The 19566-nt window shown below is 43.7% G+C and overlaps 1 protein-coding gene across 1 annotated transcript in view; it reads left to right on the top strand.

Moving 5' to 3' along the window:
- LRRC1 (leucine rich repeat containing 1) overlaps positions 1–19566 on the top strand; it is a 71866-nt gene that overhangs the window by 17976 nt on the left and 34324 nt on the right. The window contains exons 3-4 of the mRNA XM_054195310.1: positions 12074–12152; positions 15325–15414. Coding sequence (XP_054051285.1) covers positions 12074–12152; positions 15325–15414 — 169 coding nt within the window. The remainder of the gene's footprint in view (positions 1–12073; positions 12153–15324; positions 15415–19566) is intronic.

Below are 19566 nucleotides of genomic sequence, written 5' to 3'. Positions count from 1 at the left end.
GATGCGTGTGTGTCATTAGAAGTTACTGCTCAGGGAAGGGTTTTATCAAGTGATGGGTTGGACTAATGCAGGTGGCAGGGAGCAGTTGCTTGCCTATATCCAAGGTTCAGTGTTAATTGCCCATTTTATTGCATTACTTTCTCTTCTCTGTGGTTCATTGCAGTAGGTGACTGATACTGCTTCCCTCTGCTTAACCATGTCATGGTTATTGCACGGCTTGACGCTTCAAATGAAAAATGCACTGTGCGAGGTGATGCAGGGGACCATAGCAGAAGATGACTGATGTTACTTTCCGCTGTTTGGTCATGATATGGTTGTCTCACAGCTCTTCAAATTAAAAGGCAAAACACATACCATCTGGGATGCTGCAGGGGGAATAAGATTTTGGAGATTTACAGTATTTTCATTTCTTAGCTTTGTATTTTGAACCCACCTTCCAATATGTCAGATTCTCAACCTGCCAAAGGTTTCTCCTCTTCAGCGGTTTGCACTCCATCAGTTTTTGCTTTTCTAACTATCAAAGTACTTAGGAAAAAAATAGGAACTCTTTGTATTCCTTTCAGGCAGAGAAAAACAGCCCAGCTTTTCAAAACGCAGTATGCAGCATGAATAGGAAAGTGTGATGGTGACATCTGAACTTGCGAAATAAGAGATCATTGTTCTGTGTTTTTTGTTGTTTTAGCTGTCTGGTTCGGTGCACTAATTGCTTTCAGTTCTGGCCATTCTGTTTCCTCAAGAGCTTAAAAACGCAAATATAAATTAATCTAATGTTCTGCGTGCAGGAGTATCCCTTTATATTTTAACCTCTCATCACAGGAGGAGGAGGAATAAACAAATTACTTCTATTTTCCTCATAATAAAATGGTGACACGTCTTCCTTTCTCGTACTTTCTAATCCTTTGGTCAACGTATGGTCTTTGAAGCTCCATGAGGTGGTGGGTATGTCATATGGCTGGACTTGCGTGCGCTTCCAGGCTGCAGTGGCCAGCTGCAACCTGAGCAGTGGTGAGGTGTTGCATCTGGAGGTGGGATGGATCCCCCCCGTCAGGATGACAGGCTGAGAGAGTTGGGGTTGTTCAGCCTGGAGAAGAGAAGGCTCTGGGGACACCTTATAGCAGCCTTCCAGTACCTGAAGGGGGCCTACAAGAAAGCTGGGGAGGGGCTGTTTGCAAGGGCATGTAGCGATAGGATGAGGGGCAATGGTTTTAAACTAGAGCAGGGCAGGTTTAGATTAGACATTAGGGAGAAGTTCTTTATAATGAAGGTGGTGAAACATTGGCACAGGTTGCCCAGAGAGGTGGTGGAGGGCCCATCCTTGGAGACATTCAAGACCAGGCTGGATGAGGCTCTGAGCAACCTGATCTAGTCAAAGATGTCCCTGCTTGCTGCAGGGGCTTGGACTAGATGTAAGGTTCCCTTCCAACCCAACACATTCTGTGTTTCTATGATCCCTCACGACTCTTCAGAGGCAGCTCTGGATGCCTGTGCAATGCAGTATTAGGTGTTAGTAGACCTAGTTCATGGGCACTCGGGAGAGGTGAACAGGGAAACACTTAAGTGTGGCTTTCTTAAATTCCCAAGTGTTTTAAAGTGCCCAAGGCATGCTAGTATATGTTAAAAACATGCTACATAATTGATCCTTTAAGCAGTTTTTGGTGAATCTAGAACTACAAAAATCCTTCCAAGTGAAACTCAGAGATCTTCAGCAGATATAAATGTGATGCTCCTGTGATCTTGGGTGTACGTGAGAGAAGTCTGGGGAGGGTAAAGTGATAGCCTTCGTGGTGCAGAAGGAGAAGGATTTGGGGGAGGCTAGGAGCCATGTAATCTTTAAAACTTTTCCTGGATTGTTTGCATGTTGATGCTATTTGTTATTCCTCTGCAAGGCCATGTGTTCATGCAGATTTCCTAGGAAGCATCCCCACCGTGCTTTTCTAGTCTGGCTGAGGCTGTTATTTGAGCAAAGGTTGAATGGATAAATCAAGAATGGGAACATCAGAGGGCAGGGAAGCTGTGCTAAGAAAAACAGCATAGTGATGGTGAACACTTTGAAGGTTATTTGGCAATGCAGTTTATCTCTGCCCCTTGGTCTTAGGTTGTTCAAAAAACTGATGTACTAGTTCTGAGGCTAAAGAAAACAGACTCATAGGATTTCAACAGTGGATGCCTGAGCTTTTGGGTTGCTGGCAAAGCGTGTCTGAGACTCAAAGTATTCCCTGTAGCATCTTCAGAGATAGATGCTCAACGGCTGTGTGTCTGAAACGACCGCTGGCTCCCTCGGGCTCTCCAAGCTTGGGTAAATCTTTCCCTGGATTCTCACATCACTGGTGAATTCTGCAAGATACTGGGTCGCTGAAGCGTCCTTGCTTGATGTCCTTGAAGTTTGGGCAGGGCTCCTGCGCTTTGCATTGAGTTTTCAGTGCAAGTCTCTGCTCTACATGGTAGAGGAGAGATTCTGCTCTAGGCACAATCAGAAGTGCCTGTGTGCTATTTGTTTTCCCACAGCCCTTGGGCGCTCTCCGGGACAAGTCTCGGAAGACCCTGTGATTCAGAAAAGAAGTGCAATTTCCAAAGGGATGAAGACGTGCTTAAATTTCTGCAGTTTCTTCCTTGTGCCTAGGCTGGCAATTCATTAAGCTTCCCCCTCTCCCAAAGCGCGTGCAGCTTGTTTGAGATCCCTGGGAATTGCACTACCCGTGCTGCTCATCCCGCCTTTTATTCCCCCTCCCCCCCTTTTTCTTCTGTGCAACCCCAGGAGGCTGAATTCTTAAAGCTTAGGGCCCTGCTATCCCAGATTCATTAAAATGTTAATGGCTTTTCTTGTTCCGTAGCTTTTTCCAGACAGGAGGGGTTTCTGTAGTTAATTTAATGCATGCTGATATTTGGGATTATGTATGCTACGTATGTATGCTGTCTTCTTGCAGACGTCATGCATTCCTTTTTTAGTGTCCCTCTTCTCCAAGAAGAGGGTTTTTTGTTTGCCTTTGACAAGTATTAAATCCTTCAGATTCCACATATATGTTTTTGTCACGATATTGCACGCTCCTTAAAATGCCCTGAAGGTGTTAATTTCATTGTAGTATCTTTAAATGAAAGAAATTGCTACCCCACACATACTTTCTCTTAACAGGTGTGGTGTGGAAGTCTGGATTATTTTTTTTTTTTAATGTCCTATGCCTTTTCCAGCCCTTAACAGATTAAGAGCAGCTTGTTTCATTCAGCTCTTTTAGGATAAGAAGAAAATCACTGTGAGCTTTCACACTGGATGGTGGCTGCTGGGTGTTAGGCACTGGGGTGGCTTTCCTGCCCTTCCCAGCTGCAGGAGTGACAGTTGAACTGTCCTGCTGTCCCACCCCCTTCTCGGATGAAGACTAACCCCCTTGCTTATGTAGGAGATGAGCCTCTTGCACTTCCGTGTCTGCCTGCATTTTGCTGTCTGTGTGTGATAGAAACCTGGCAGGCTTCTCTGCTGCTGCTCTTCTTGCTTCCATTGGACGTGCCTACCAAGGGCTTGGTCATGCAAGCCCGTAGCACCGACGGATTTGCACTAACTGCCTGTAGCTGGCAGCAGGTAAGGGGATTCAAGCTAGCTGTTCTTCTGTGGAAGTGCTCAAATCAGTGCCGCCTCTCAAATCAATGGAAAAGATGCAAGTGTGTGTGCACTGTGAGAATTAAATGGATTTTGATAATTTTTGTAGATGGATTATGCTGGTTCTATTGCTGACTCTGCTCTCAGCAGAGCTGAGATGTGTTACTTTGTGAACTGAGGAGACATGGGTTTGCTGTGGCATCTACTGAGGAAATCTGTGTGTGGGCAGATCTTGTTAAGCCATATTTGACTCTGCATGATGCTCGATACCAAAATCTCAACGTGGTTCTTTACTTTGATATCCAATAAGAATAATACTGTTCATTTAATGGGTACAGTTTCATACCTACTGTAGAGATGGATTCTGGCTACGTGACCTATTAGGTGCTACCCATTTCTGTAGTTTCTGGTTAAACTGAGCTTACGACTGTATTGATAGTGCAGTTGTTCTGGACACAACTCTGATGACATATGGATATTCTCATTCCAAAATCCTCTCCCAACACAGTTGCCATGTTATGGCAAATATGCTATCACTTACGTGAAAATAATTATAGATATCATAAAAGATAAATATGCTGCTTCAGGATTACCCTGACAGTAGACATGGCTCCTCAGAAGCATCCCAATCATTACAACACTGCAGTGCAAGGAGAGAGCTGCTGCTGTGCATGGCCGACAGTCTGAGCAGCGTCCAAGATTTTGGAAGTCAGTCTTTGGCAGCAACAGGCGATTGTCCCAAATGCTCTGTCAGCCTTATTTTTACTTTTTTGCTTGCCTCCAAAATGGATTATGCTTGCAGATTTAGAAACTTTTGGTTTGCTTTGTCTTCAGTCATCAGGGTACTTTCAGAAATCAACAGTAACGGTATTTAACTGTTCTGCTTTCACTTGCAGGCGGTTTGATATTACTGCTTTTTATTCAAAGTGTTTATTCTTTTTAGCTGCTTTACAACCTAATTAAAAGTCTCTTTAGAGAACTCAGTCGTCCTCAGGACAACACACTCATTGTGCATTACGTGATAGGTACATTTTATTCAACAAGTCATTTAAAGCTTCGGTAGAAGACCAGGTGAGCATGCAGCAGCTGACCTGCAGAGCATCAGTCCGTGACACTGAAGAGTGGTGTGTGATCTTTGCTTCGCTGTCTGGAGCTTCAGCTCACTTGTTTGTATCAGTGCATGCACACCAGTGCTTTCCCTTTTTACTCTGCTCTCAAAGACGTATGTGCCATCTGTAGGATTGCCTCCCATCTGCCCGCAAAGTGGGTAAGTGTCCCACTTTCCCTCTCCCCCACCGAACACCGAAAGCAGGATAACCAGCGTTTTCAAGCTAGAAATACTGACAGAGGAAAGGCCTGAACGCTTGTTTCAGTTCAGCCTGGACTGGCGACCCAGCTATTTTACAGTGAGGACATAAGCTAATTAGGCAGAATCACTCTTGAGTCTTCTGATCCTGCCCTGAAGCCCCACATGGGTTCTGCTCTCTCATCTCACAGCTGCTGCCTCTTGTCCCGTGCTCTCGCCTCGGATCTGGCTGTCCACCTCTGCAGCATGTCCACGGCATCCGAGCAGAGACCTCCTCCGGGACATCCTCCTCTTCTCTGCCTGCCACCGGCTGCCCTGACACAAATGTGCTGGTACAAGTCTGGTGGTAAATAGCAAAATCCAGAAAGTTGAGAAATAAATATGAATTGACACTTCCTTGCTCGGTGGACAAGAAAAAGAAAAAAAAGCAGCCAGCAAGCTGTGTTGTGAGGCAGTACAGTTGGCAAATGCATCTTTTTTGTTAACATATGCAACTGCTGGATGTTGCTTGTTTGCCTTCTGAACTGCTTTGTGTCCAGGTGAGCACTTACGGACAAACAGGAGTTGCTCTCCTGCTCCTCAGTGGACATGTCTTACCTGGTACAAGAAAGTCTCCTGTAAATGCACTCTCTGCAACCCTGGCTATGAACACCTGAAAGCCATGGGACATCCCACCAGAGACTATTCTGGGTTGTTGTGGTAGTGAAGCACTACTGCAGATGATCTTAAGCTTTAGCCTGGGGTCAGTGACGTATATTTTCTAGTGACATATATTTTCTTTGCACTGTCTCCTGCCCCTCCCTTGAGGTTAGTTTAAATCCTGGGCTTAAAAAACATTATCATCATCATGTCTTACACGTGAAGTTCAGGGATCGATGTACAAAGCAGAGTACAGGGGAAGAAAGAAACACGTACCGCAAATTGCTTTTAGATTCTGGAGCGCTGCGGAATCCCACAGACATGTAGAAATTCTTGCTCACTTTGAAGAAGCGATGTAAAAGCTGTACTTTGTGAATCTGTGTCTCTAAAATTAATTTCATGTTGATAAATTGGAGGAGGAGGTGAGCTTTATATGCAGCAGGAGAAGTAAGGTCAGAGAGAAAAGGCTGGACCTCGTCACCTGGGAGGGGAAGGAAGAAGGACCAAGTGCCAGCTGTGATTGGGCAAGAGAAGATAAGTGAAATCTCATGACAGAATAATCTAATTAGAGAAGTTTAGAAGGTGTTATTTTTAAATGGATTACAGAAAAGTGGATTTTTCCATCATGGTATATTCTGCCAGATTTAGCTGTTTTTTCTAAGGAAACTTTGCTAATGTACTTGCGTGCACATCTAGCAACAGTGTCTGTCTTCACCCAAATACAAGAGAAGGCTATGGATTTTGAAGGGTTTTTTTGTTTGCATTTTTTTTAGGGGGGTAGTTTTGTTTATTTTTTGGTATTTTTATTGAGGTGTTTTGGTTTCTTTTTTGAAAGCAGCAGGACAAGTTGGAGACCAAAACCTTTGTCCTGTTGAAATATTGGCTAAAGCGTTAAACATCAGGCAATCCATATGGGAGTTCCTCTGTCACTGCTTCTTCCTGCATCTGAGAAAGAGCGTCTATGGATTTACCGCATGCTATCTGCTCAAAAACCAGATTGTTTTTGTGTCCCCACACAGTTTTCTTTCAAGTAAATTGCTTAATATCTATGTATCCATAAAATGCAGTTTTGTGAGGATTTTTTCCCCCCTGCTCCGCTCCTCCCTTGGAAAAGGGACCTATCCAGAAGCAATGAAGAGGAGCAATGAGATGCGGACCTCGCTTCAGTTCCTTGTTAATTATACAGTAAGGGATTTAGTTGAGAAAACCTGACCTGAACCTGTTCGTGAATTTTCCTTCAAGTTGCAAAGACAGGTCTTAAAAGAGCTGTATCTCTTGTATTTGGTCTGTCCTCAGCCTCAGAGCTTGAAGAGGAAAATGCTACAACCTGTACAAGAGCCACTTGAATCTCAAGAGAGTTTGCCGGAACCGTATGACTCCTGTCACATTGTGCCCCAGAAACTGTAACATTTACCTAAAGAGGTTGATTACTGCAGCCTTCAAGACCTAGTAGCAAAACCTTCCTGTTTCTAGGAAAAAAAAAAAAAAAAAGCCTGTCAGATCATTGGGTATGTCATGATTTTAATGTGGAAATGGAGGGGGAGAGGATGAGTGACCTTCCTCCATCCCTTTTTCCCCTGGAGACCACTTGGCTGCTTTGGGGGAGGGTAGAGAGATGTGGTGGTGGCGTCTGGGGGACAACAGCCTCCTCAGCTGGGCTTTGCAGCTTGAAGAGCCCTTCGTAAAGACAAAGTAATATTTGCCCCACAAATTCTTTCTTACAAGGTATTTGGCTAAGTGGACAGTTTCCTCCTCCCATGTTGGGAAGGTGGAGGAGGTGGAGAGTGGGGTGGGAGAGCTTTCCCAAGGGCAGCCGTCTCGGAGGCCCCTCTGCAGTGGGTGGTGCAGAGGAGGCTCTGTGGAAGTGGGAAGAAAACCTCTAGGCTCCTAAATCACACGAGCACTGCAGTGCTCAGTGCTTTATTGGAACTTGCGTGTGTGTATGTGTGATATACTACAGTAGGTATTGTATATTATATATGTGAGAAGAGGCAGGGGGAAGATTCTTCTGTGTATTGAACTGGATGGATGAGATCCAGTTCACCTCTGGTTATCTCTTTCCTGAGGCATAATGCTGCATGAATTTACTGTCTTTGAGCCTGGAATGGGCTTCCTGGGCGTACATTTGGTATAAACTAATCAACTGCTTAATACATTAATGAATCACTAAGTGGTTAAGGTGTCTTGCCTGTGTTGTACATACCTGGTGGTGGGCCTTCTGCTATGACTGTCTGGATCAGGACTCTTCAGTTGACTTCTGCTGCTGGGGTGTATGGGGTGTGCCAGCTCCAGCCCTCCTAAAGCACAGCGCTCTGCGTCACGTTCATAGCTGGAAAATATAACAGCGTCCAGTATTTGCTTCCTGAAAGACTCTTGAACATTGTAAACTCTCCCTCAGGAACGTGGCACATCTGAGACTTCAACTAAGTGCTTGTAAAAACACTTTTCGCTTTAAGCTGGAGTCCACTGTTGGAGTAGCTCTGGTCTGGTAGCCCTGTCTCAGCCTGGGACCCTCCTGGCCACTGCTGTCTCAACATTGATTAGATATTGGAAATCATGTTCACCATTTCAGAATGTGTGAAGGATGCTGGCCATGTAGCCTTTGGGTAGACAAAAAAATATTGTCAGTTCTGGAAATTCGATATACAGTGCTGTAAAAATGTACCATACAAAAGGTTTTGTCAGTTTAAAATGAAGGCTGTCTTCTCCCCCACCTTCCCAGCCACCAGAAGAAAGTAAGTGGGGGAATGGGGATTGAGAGATGTCACTGTTGTAAAAGTCCTCAACAAAAAATAAATTAGCACCAAACAAAAGGATTTTTAGAAGTAATTTTCTCATTCAGACATTACAGAATTCCTTAGTGTCAAACTTACCTCTAAAGTCACATGTACAAAACTTGCTAGATTGTTAGCAAATTCTTGTGCAAACTAGAGCAATAAATGTCCGAAGAGGTATTTTGAAGGGGGGGGAGGAATATTCCCTCTTATGTACATGACTGCCAAGCTTGATTTTCATCCACTTCTGCTGGCATGATTTCTTTTTGCTGCCAGTGTATTTGTATTGTCACGCGTCACAGGGCTTATGCTTGGTTTATGGCTTTATTATTAGCAATGCAGTGCAATCTGTATGCCAGAACATCTGGGGCATCGTGTAAATGTAGAGCATTCGTCAGTGCGTAGCATTAGAAGAATCCTAGATATTTAAGTAGGATTTGAGCTGGTTATCCAGCAGTGGCAAGAAAAGCATTCAACCTTACTGCTGCTGGTATTGGCAGAGATATACGTGTTAATGTCTGTAAGAAAATCGAGCAGTCAACAGTAACGGTGAAAGCTGCTTAATCCATCAAGAGACAGAGGACTTCTTTATATATTTTAATATCCTCTGTTGCATTTCAGTTGATTATGTCAATGCTTCTATTATGAACCATCGTCTTCTTTGCTATAATAATGTCTCTGAGTTTGGGTTTTTTTTGGTCAAATACTAAAATGCTCCTTGCCTTTTCTCTTCTGAGTTCGTTTAATCAATGCAATGTTACAGTAGTCTTCACATGTAGTGATTAAGTATCTAGTCACAACTTGGTTGTGTTTTGCCTGAGGAATCTTTTTAAGATGCCTTGCAATTAAAACGAGTTACATTTCAACCTTGTTGAACTTACTAAATGTATAATGATCCTCAGGTCAAAGAGTTGCACTGAATTTTTGTCTGTCCCTTGTCCAGTTAGGTGGAGGAGAAAAATGAATCGGGTACAGAAAAAGTATCAATGCAGGGAGGAAAATGCACTTCAGATAGAAAAAAAAATGCTTAACTTAGAAATGGAATTTCCCTTCTTTTCCTTGTGCCTGTTACTGTTTCTTGTTGAAGATTTTTGCTCGTGTAGTGACTTCATAGTCTGGAATATCTGGGCTGGGAAAGTGCATTTCATTTTCAGAACAGATTTTGTAATTTGCAAATGCGTCCAAACTATAAGCAGTGCCTACCTACGCTGCCTTACTTCAGAGCAATGTCCCTGCAATGACGTCAGTGCTTTTACTTTGTGGAGTGTTAGTGACAGGCAAATGCTTTAAAGTGCTTAGAGTGTTATGAGAATTTATCACTCTTATAGAATCACAGAATGGTTCGGGTTGGAAGGGACCTTAAAGATCATCTAGTTCCAACCCCCCTGCCATGGGCAGGGACATCATTGAATCAGGCAATCTTAATGATACTTTTTTTTTTTTAAGTTACTGAAATGCTACTATTCAAACCTATTTGTCCCTACCATATAAGAGGAATAAAGTGTGAGGTTTTGACTCCTGAAGTGAGGTCAGCAGAGGCCCTTGTGAATGTGACACTTTGCAATAGGCTGGTGGGTCACGCGTCCCCGATTTAAATTTGGGAGCCCTGTGGCTCCTGCAGTAGCTTCACGGCTACTTCCAGGGTTCTTCATGGAGAATCTGCTTGTTGACTGCGTCACTGGTGCATGCTGTGCTGGATTTGGGCTTGTGAATGAGGTGAAACCCATGGAGAGGTTTGAAGAGCCTGACCATGAGGCTTGGTTGTTCTCCGGATCCCAAATTGCAGCCCCCGCACCTCTCTGGCCTTGGTGCCAGGCTGGTGTCCTGCCATGTGGTCTGGTCCTCCTGGGAGACAAGCTGCCTCAGAGGAGCGAGCTCTCTTACTCCTGATTTGGGGAGTTGGTGTGACCTCACCTCAAAGGCTTCACCTTATGGTTCACTCTGAATTTATCTCATTGCTGTGGTATTTCTAGGAAAGATCAACTGTTTCCCTCAAACACCGCAGCTGTTATGAAGGGGTGGGGGAGGTAAGAAGATATAAAACATCTCTGATGGGACATAGTCTCTAAAGTCACCTATTCCATTGTATGGGACAACTATGGCTGTTGATGGGCCTTAGTGTTTGTGTAGATTTAAGAGTAGTTTATTCTTGTTCACCCCAGTGTCCGAGGGAACTATTTGTGCTGGGCACACGGCTGCATGCCAACCTCACCCCAGGTGGCTTTGCTTTTGTTTTCCCTGGGGAGTGTACTGGGAGCACTGGGGTTCGTGAGGCAAGAGTGATTTTCTTCTAGTCCAAGAGGAAGCACCTCTAGGCATGGAGTAAAACCCATTTGGGGCTTGGGGGTGCCCATCTCCCTCCTTCCCTCCAGCCCTCCCCACTCATGTAGGAAAAAGAAGAAGGTTCCCAGGAGATGCTTCTCTAATGCCCCTTTACTGGTCGTACACAACTGGTGACCTGTGGGTTTGGAAGATGTTCTTGTTGGCTCTGGGTTCAGTTCTGAGCTGGGAATCATTCAAAACAGATGCATTTGCTCAGATTACCTGGCAAGAGATGAACCTGGTGAGCAGGTACTCTCCTCCCTCCTTCCCTCCTTTATCCATCACACCGCTTTTGGAGCGAAGAGCTGAATGAAATACATAGGTAGTCAATTCTGAGTTACTCAGCTGAGTGGGAAGAGACGTAATTTCCAAATATTTTTCAACATATTTAGAACTGAGGAAGATCTATGAAATTTCACAAAGTATTCTTTGTGATGAGAACAGTGGGAAGAGGAGATGGAGTAGATGTAATGCTCTGTAGAAAAAAAAAAAAAAGGAAATAGGAAAAAACTTGGAAACAGAAGTCTGATTTTTACTTTGAGATTTGCCTTTTTTTCTTTTTGAATTCTTCTCAAAGCGAACCATAAAAATCTAAGTTGTTAAACAAGGAAACCAAACATGTTTGTTTCATTTTTGCTGGATCTCAATGACAGTAATCAAGGACTTACACAGAGGACCCACAGCCTATTTGTGGAAATACAGCTTGATTGATGTAAGAGGCCCAGAAGACAATTTTATTTTTAAGATAGCGTGTGTAACTTCAGTAGGTAAATGTGTTATGTTGAAGGTACTTGAAAAAAAAAATTCTGTTTTCACATACAAATATCTCTGATTACTTTCTGGCCATATGAAATAGTGCATTAGCACTTACTTGAGACCCATCAGTTTGAATAATATTTTCAGGTTACTTGGGACCCATCAGTTCGAATAATATTTTCAGGTTACCTGGGTTTAGTGTGAGGGAGGCTGGTTCTGCTCCCATAACTGTATGTTACAGGTGGAGAGACCTGCACATACTCTTCTTCCTTCCCTAGTTTTCCCTCCCCGCCTACTTTCCGCCAGCACAGACTGTGGGTGTGTATTGATGAAATTACAAGAAGTTCAGATTTTAATTGGTTCTTTAGGACTGTCCTAGCACATAGAGAACCTGTTTTCCTGATGGGCAGAGGCTGATAAAGATCAGTCCAAGGACAGGTGAGTTGTCTAGGATCAGGAAGAGGAGTGTGGGGCAGGAGGGGGAAACTGGGTTGTAGAAAAGCACAAAATGGCTCTGCTGCGATAGCCATGGATGTGGATGTGAAGCAGTCTTGGGTGTTGAAATGTCTTGAAAGATGCCAAGATAACTCCTTGCAGTAGCAAGTTACTGAATGTAATGAGGCAATCATTTCAGTCTAGATGCAGTAGTTGTTGACAATTTTTTTTCTTTTTTTTTTTCTTCTGCAGATATTCCTGAAATACCAGAAAGCATCTCATTCTGCAGAGCACTACAGGTAGCAGATTTCAGTGGGAATCCACTGACTAGGTAACTTCCACCTTCTTCTTAGTACTTGCCATACCAGAATTACAATCTTGCTGTAACAATTATAATTTTAAATAAGCCCTTAAAAATTATGATCTAGGATCTCTATGAAATCTTGCCAATGGTGTCTGTCTCTGGCAGGGACTGCAGCAAAAGCTCAGGTTTAAAAAGTGATATGCGTCTTTCCTGGGAGGGGATGAAATTTGTTAGCCAACCAGGAAAAATGTAAATCTGATTGTCTCTTAAGTAATTTTCTTTCTTCTTCTTAAATGCATAGGAAAACCATGCTCATACTTGGGAGAGATCAGGCAATGGTTAGCACAAATGCATTGGCACAAACCCAGGTGCCTGACAATTTGGAATAGACTTTAGATCAGCTGCTGCAGATAATGGCTTTTACTAATGATTAAAGCTTGGACAAGCGTTTCATCACCCTCCCGTCAATTGGGACACAGTGACATGCAGTAACATGTGGCAAAAATGCCTCGCATGTGTCGGTGGTTGCTACGGCTGCTGCTGATCTGCAGTCTGATGAGCTGGAGTTTGGGGATTACGCACACTTTTAGTATAGGAGTTTTCTTGACACGTCTCTGTTCCATTTGCTGGAGAATTTGGAATTTATCTAGTGAAATGAGGCTGGAGAAAGAGGTGATCTGCTAGTTGACAGCTCTGAATGCTATTTGGAGAACTGTTTCCTAAACCAGCCGGTGCCACAGAGCTCCTTTGTGATGCTGAGCAAGTCACATAAGCCAGAGTATTCGCAGTGGGCGCTCGCTCTCTCCAGCCTGCTCTGCTGTGCACTGGGATGGGCTGGGAATACTGGCAGGATGAGCTGGCTGGCTGGGGTGCAGGGCTGCTAGCAAACGGGAGGGTGTCTGTCATGTCTTAAGCTGCTGCAGCGGTTTTGCAAGGCGGCTTCTCCCACGTGCGCAGCTGAGGTTCTTCAGAAGTGCCCTTTGAATGTCACCCACAGTCTGTCCTAAGGTCTCTGGAAAGTCACCTCTCTGAGCGTTAAAGGGACACTTGTGATCTTAATCCCCGTGCCTCTGTAGCCCATTTATATACTGAGGATAATAATACCACAAAAATCCAGTAGAGCAAACTGAGGCTGAACTGATGCTTAGATACGCAAGTGGCGAGGGTCACCCAACAGCTTTTTCCCAGGCATCACCGTGCAGCGCATAAAGCTCAGAGCTGCATCTCGTGGTGTTGAAATGAAAATTGTCTGTAAGTAGTGTGCGTTATTCTTCCCCATTTTTTTTGTGCTGAATAAGGCCTGAGGCCCAAGTCGTGTCTTTCCTTAAACAGTAGTTGTAACACACAGCTACAGCTGAGTGGAATTAACAGAAGAGTTGAAAGGCTTTTTGATGGGGTTGAAATAGGTCTCATAACTCTTTGTTGACAGTTTAAGGGAATCTTAAAAATTCTTGATAAAGTGGCTCCAAAGTGTGCGTGTGTCCTGGAAAACGTCACTCCAAGCAGTTTCCTAAGTTGGAAAACACAGATACCAGGAGCTGTTTGCACACGGTTGCCAGGTATTTTCTGTGACGAGATCCAGAATTTCAGTTTTACCTACACAGCAGGGTGTAGGTGTTGGAAGTAATTTGCCCAGGCAGAGTGGGAAAGTCTAGTAGTGATTTATTTTCCTGTGTGATATCCTGGAACTTTTTTTAGCCATTGATTCTTGTCCTTATTTCCTCTAAGCTTGAAAGCCAGTTAGAGATCTTCCCAATCAATGTCCTACCACTAATACAGTATGTTGCCTCATTGTCAAACTTAATCATTCATGAACCTGCAGCATTAAAAGTGGCTGGCAGACCATTTTTCTAGCTGTTTTCAGATTATTTCAGGTTTATATTAATAAAAAGCAGGCTCATTAGTTGTAATTAGACTGGAATTACACTATATGCTATAGATAGCATAGAATATTTCAGTTGGAAGGGACCTACGATGATCATCTAGTCCAACTAGCTGTCCACGTCGGGGCTGACCAAAAGGTAATCAGAGCATTTAACTCCAGTCTTAAACCTGTTAGAGCCTAAATGGTAATGAATAGTTAGAGTGGAGCTCACATTTTTGAGCTACTGAGCATGTTCTGTTAATAAGGTCCAGAAAATGACAGTGCAGGATGGAATTGAGCACATGAAAAGCCCCCTGTCCCCCATTGTAATTTTTTTTCCTCTTTCCCCATCACGCACAGCTGTATTTACCCGTAGGTGTGAGGCTCCTTTTGGCTAGTTGCCTGCAGGTCATACCGTGTGCCTTGAGCTGGGTGATGGGGAGAGCAAGGAACCAAACCAAATGCTGCAGCTCAAGCTTTGGTTGCATGCTCTGGGGGTCGAGCAGAAGTTGGATGGCTGGGCCTGCGGCTTCCCCTCCTCTACCTCCTCGTCCCTTTTAGCCTATGTGCAACTGCAAACTGAGCTGCTTGGTGCAACCCGGCGGCTGGCGAGCAGTGGTACAAGAATCCATCCATGCAAGGGGAGGGGAAGCCGAGCCTTGCAGCAGACCAGCCAGGTGATGGACCGAAAGGCTTTGGGAACTTTGGGAGTGTTTTGCATACGGCTGCATTTTATAGCGTAAGAAGGGAGGGATTACATGCTGTTGTGCTGTGAACCAGTAAGTGTGAAATGCTGTAACAGCAGTCTTCATGGTGAACAGGCTGTTTCTTCAAAAAGCAGCAACTGAAGAGCAGCCTGGTAGCTAATATGAAATGGCCACACTGTAAGTATGTATGTAACTGAAGCCTGAATAAAAATAATTGTTTAATTAACCTAATTAATCTAGGTGACACAGGAAAATTATAGTGAAAAAAATACAGTTTTAATATGTTTGATTTTTTTAAAAAAATTGTTAAAATACTTAAAATGTTCTCAAGCCCTGTAGCTTTTTAAAGTTGCAAACTGGGGGCAGGGAAGAGAGGAGCTAGGAGACAGGGATGTTACCTGTGCTGTGACACAGAAGAAGCTTTAAAGTCTCTAAGTCACGGGGTTTTTCTCCTATTGTGATCCTTAGAATTTTCTGAGAGTCATGCTGGACTCTAGGCATGCCTCGCTCTGTGAGTATTTGCTAAATAGACTCTTGTTTTCTACTACATGTTCTCTTTTCCGGTATGTATTACATGAATATGAACACTTCTGCTGCAAGTCCTTGATTTGAATTAATATCTCCATAGGTTGCCCGAAAGCTTTCCTGAATTACAGAATCTAACGTGTCTTTCAGTAAATGACATCTCTCTGCAAGCACTACCTGAAAACATTGGGAAGTAAGTTGTTTTTTTTTTATACTTTATTACTATCTTAATTTGTTTTCTCTTTATTGTTATGCTTATTGTGTAAATGACTTGCTGCATAATTATATGTAATATACCTATAAAGATATTTACAGGTCTGTGCTTATTTTTTATATTCTTTCCAGTCTGAGGGTTCTGTTTAAGAAAAAACCCTTTGCATTTTCACTTGACATTAGCAGGCTAATGCAGAATCTGAAGCATGTGTGTATGTTTCAACTGTGTTCTCTGGGATTTGGAGTAATTTGGAATTCTGGGTGCAAAATTAAATGGGTGTTTTGTGATGCAGATCTGACCTTTTGCTTTCCTTCATTGTAGTAGACCATTGATCCATTATTGTGAACATGTCAGAGGGCTTGCAGCTTAACTCAGACAATTGTTGGCACAAGAACAGATGGGTAAAAGCTGGCTGTGGTCAGGAGGGAAATTAGAAGTTTCCTAACTATAGGAGCACTCTGGTTCTGAAAAACCTCAAGTGGGAGCTGTGGAGATGAAAACTCATGGAACAGCTCTTAAGATTAAATTTGATAAGCTTTTAAGATATGTTTGTTAACTCTGTGAAGTAGAGCAGGGTTGCAAGGACAGACTTCCAAAGTGGAGACACGTGGAAAGTAAATTGAACATTGTTTATTGTCTAATTTCAACTGAAATCAACATCCACACTTGCAGAAGGGAAATGTCTCTCCTTTTAGTGGAGAGAAGGGTATCTCTTCCAATATGAAGGAGAAGAGGTAATTCCCTGTCTCCTCACTTGAATGTGTGAGAATGGCTGTGCTGGTTCAGATCAAAGACTCATCTAGCCCACCTTCCTTCTACAGTTGCAGTAAGTAGATGCCTAGTGAGGATTAAGAAGAAAAGCATGTGTTTGATGACTCTTCTTTCCATCCCCTGACTGTTTCTGGTTCAGATTTCATGAGCTTTGGATTTTGACTGGTTTACTTGGTAGCCCATAATGAATCTCTCTTCCAGGTACTTGTCCAGTTTCTCCTTGAGCTTACATGGACATCTTTCGTATTCTCCCCTGCTAAATAGCTGCCCAGGTCTATACCCATTGCATTGATTCGTTGTTGGTTTTGTTTGAGCTTGACTTTACCTGCCTTGCCTATGATCCCTAGTGTTGGAAGAGGCAGTGAGCAGCTGATCCCTATGCACTTGACCTGCTGTCGATGCCTTTGTAGTTTTCTACTGTATCCCCAGGTGCTTTTTTTCCAGACTGAAGAGTCTACCTTGCTGTTCCAGCTTCAGGAATAGTCTTCACAGTACTCAAGATATCTGTGCTTTTAACTTGGAAAAGTTATAGTTTGTTACTTTTGCTGGGAAACATACCATTTTAGAGAATTTGAAATTTTTTGCAACACCTGATTGTCCTCTATCTGCCCCCCGCCCCTACTTTTTTTTTTTTAAGTCTACACCTATCTTTATGGTTATCTTGTCCATATTATTGTTCTAAGTTGCCGTGCACCAAGCCACTTCCATCTTTCTTCAGAAAACTACAGAAACTCAGCTGTTGAGTCATGAGTATCAGTAGAGGTCTGTTAATCTTGGACATCCTTTCATAAAGTGGAACACTTCTAACATGGATTCCCCAGGGCGTCAGCATAGCCCCTAACAGTAAAACCCGACTATTTCTAAACAGAGGAGCCCTCCAGAATGCATCTTATTATTAAGAGCTCCTGCAATGTAGTCATGTTCAGACCGGCATTGCTTTAGCCACTTCCCATGGGTATGAAAGCTGTCAGCTGGCACCGCTCCAGCAGCAGCAGAAGTGGAAAATGTCTTTTGAAACCTTCCGCAAGCACTAACAGGTACAGTTAACGTGCACCCAGTGACTATGGCGAAGTCTCACCTAAAGTTTGCATGGGCCAGGACTTTTGTGACATTCTTCCTTTTCTGTAAAAGTTCCCAAAACTTTTCATGGAGCTTTTTGCAGCGCTGGCAGCTAAGAACAGGCTTGTTCAGGCTTTGCGGTTACTGAAAACCAAGGCCAAAAAATTTGGGATCCTGCCTGATTCTGAAAATGAACAAAAGAAACACGACAAGCTGAAACGATTCCCAAAGCATGAGGTGGACCGCTGCTTTGCAGACAGCGGCTAGAGGAAGGTTGCCGGCTTCCCTGAGAGGTCACTGGCTGTGGTGGTTCTGTCTTCTTTCTTGTCCTGCCTGTCGTTTGGTAGTGTGAGTGGTGGTAGCCTTTGTTTTGAAGCAAATGGCTAGAAACAACTTTGGTTAACATGGTGATACCGGACATTGTAAAGATGTCAATATGTGGAGCTGTGCAAGAATAAAGGTAAAAAAATGCCTATTATTGATCCTAAGCAGTCTGGGGAAATGCTGTGATATTATTTCAGCCGGACGTGAGCTGTTGCAGAACACAGCAGTGTAACCCATGCTCCCTCAAAGTCTGTATCTGATTCCTGATATCGAAGCTAAAAACCGGGGGTTCTCACTTGCTTTGGAAGAGCCATATGTTAGTCCTGGTGGTCTTTGTGAGTTCTCCTGGAGGGTTAGACTTTTACTCAAGTCTGACAGTCATGCTTTGATAATAGAATCATAGAATCGTCTAGGTTGGAAGGGACCTTTAAGATCGTCAAGTCCAACCGTTAACCCAACACTGCCAAAGCCACCACTAAATCATGTCTGTCAGCACCTCCAGGGATGGTAATCCAACCATTTCCCTGGGCAGCCTGTTCCAATGCCCGACAACCCTTTCAGTGAAGAAATTTTTCCTAATATCCAGTCTAAACCTTCCTGGTGCAACTTGAGTCTGTTTCCTCTTGTCCTATCGCCTGTTACTTGGGAGAAGAGACCGACCCCCACCTCTCTACAGCCTCCTTTCAGGTGGTTGTAGAGACCAATAAGGTCTCCCCTCAGCCTCCTTTTCTCCAGGCTGAACAATCCCAGTTCCCTCACTGGGAAGTGCTCCCAGGTTAGCTACCTAAAATATGAATATTGTTTTCTGGAGATGTTCAAGGCCAGGCTGGATGGGGCTTTGAGTAACCTGGTCTAGTGGGAAGTGTCCCTGCCCACGGCAGGGGGGTTGGAACTAGATGATCTTTAAGGTCCCTTCCAACCCAAACCATTCCATGAGTTTTACAAAAACACTTTAATCTCATTTGTAGAAGTTGCTGCTGTCAGATTTATGCTTAAAGAAACAGAGACAAATGTGTGGGGCTGTTATCTTTGGCTTATCAGGTATTCATGATAGGTGGCAATATGGCAGCTGGGAAGTCGACGATAAGCTTCGGCTGAAGATGCATGCTTTTCAGCTCAGAAGAATGTTAATGTAACATGAAGGAAACTCATGGGGTGTCCACACAAAATGTAACTGTTCCTTAAATCTGTTGGGGAGTGTCTTGGTGACAGAGGGAAAGGTATCCCGTGTGGTTTGAGCTGGAAATTATTGGGAGGTCTTGTTTGTAGGCAATTAGCACTGCAACCTGAAGTGCTTCTGGGTCACTTACCTCTGAGAGTGAACTTTGTCAAATTTTTAGCATTAGATCTATAAGTAATAGATTTATTTTTTTCAGTCTGGCTACCAACAAATGCAGCTTTCCTTTTATAGTTCACAAAATTTTCAACACTTATTGTAAGTGAATTTGATGGTGCAGCCGACCGCCTTGTGTTCGGTAAAAGCAGTGAAATGCTCTTTGGCTTCTCCAAAGGTTACCTACTTGAGCTCTTCATTCCCTTCTCTGTTCTTTTCCCTCTGCGCTTGCTGGGACCCAAAAAATCACAGAATCACAGAAACTTCAGAGTTGGAAGGGACCTCTAGAGATCAACTAGTCCAACTCCCCTGCTAGAGCAGGATTGCCTAAAGCACATCCCTCAGGGCTGCATCCAGGCGGGTCTTGAAAATCTCCAGAGAAGGGGACTCCACAACCTCCCTGGGCAGCCTGTTCCAGTGCTCTGTCACCCTCACCGTAAAGAAGTTTTTCCGTGTATTTGAACGGAACTTCCTATGTTCTAGCTTGTGCCCATTGCCCCTTGTCCTGTCGCTGGGAACCATTGAAAAGAGCCTGGCACCATCCTCCTTCAGCCCACCCTTTAGATACTTGTATGCCATAATAAGGTCTCCCCTCAGCCTTCTCTTCTCCAGGCTAAAGAGTCCCAGCTCTTTCAGCCTTTCCT

This window comes from Rissa tridactyla, chromosome 3 (assembly GCF_028500815.1).
Source record: "Rissa tridactyla isolate bRisTri1 chromosome 3, bRisTri1.patW.cur.20221130, whole genome shotgun sequence".
Classification (NCBI taxonomy): domain Eukaryota; kingdom Metazoa; phylum Chordata; class Aves; order Charadriiformes; family Laridae; genus Rissa; species Rissa tridactyla.
The sequence above is the reverse complement of the archived record's forward strand: the minus strand, read 5'-3'. Positions and strand labels throughout refer to the sequence as shown.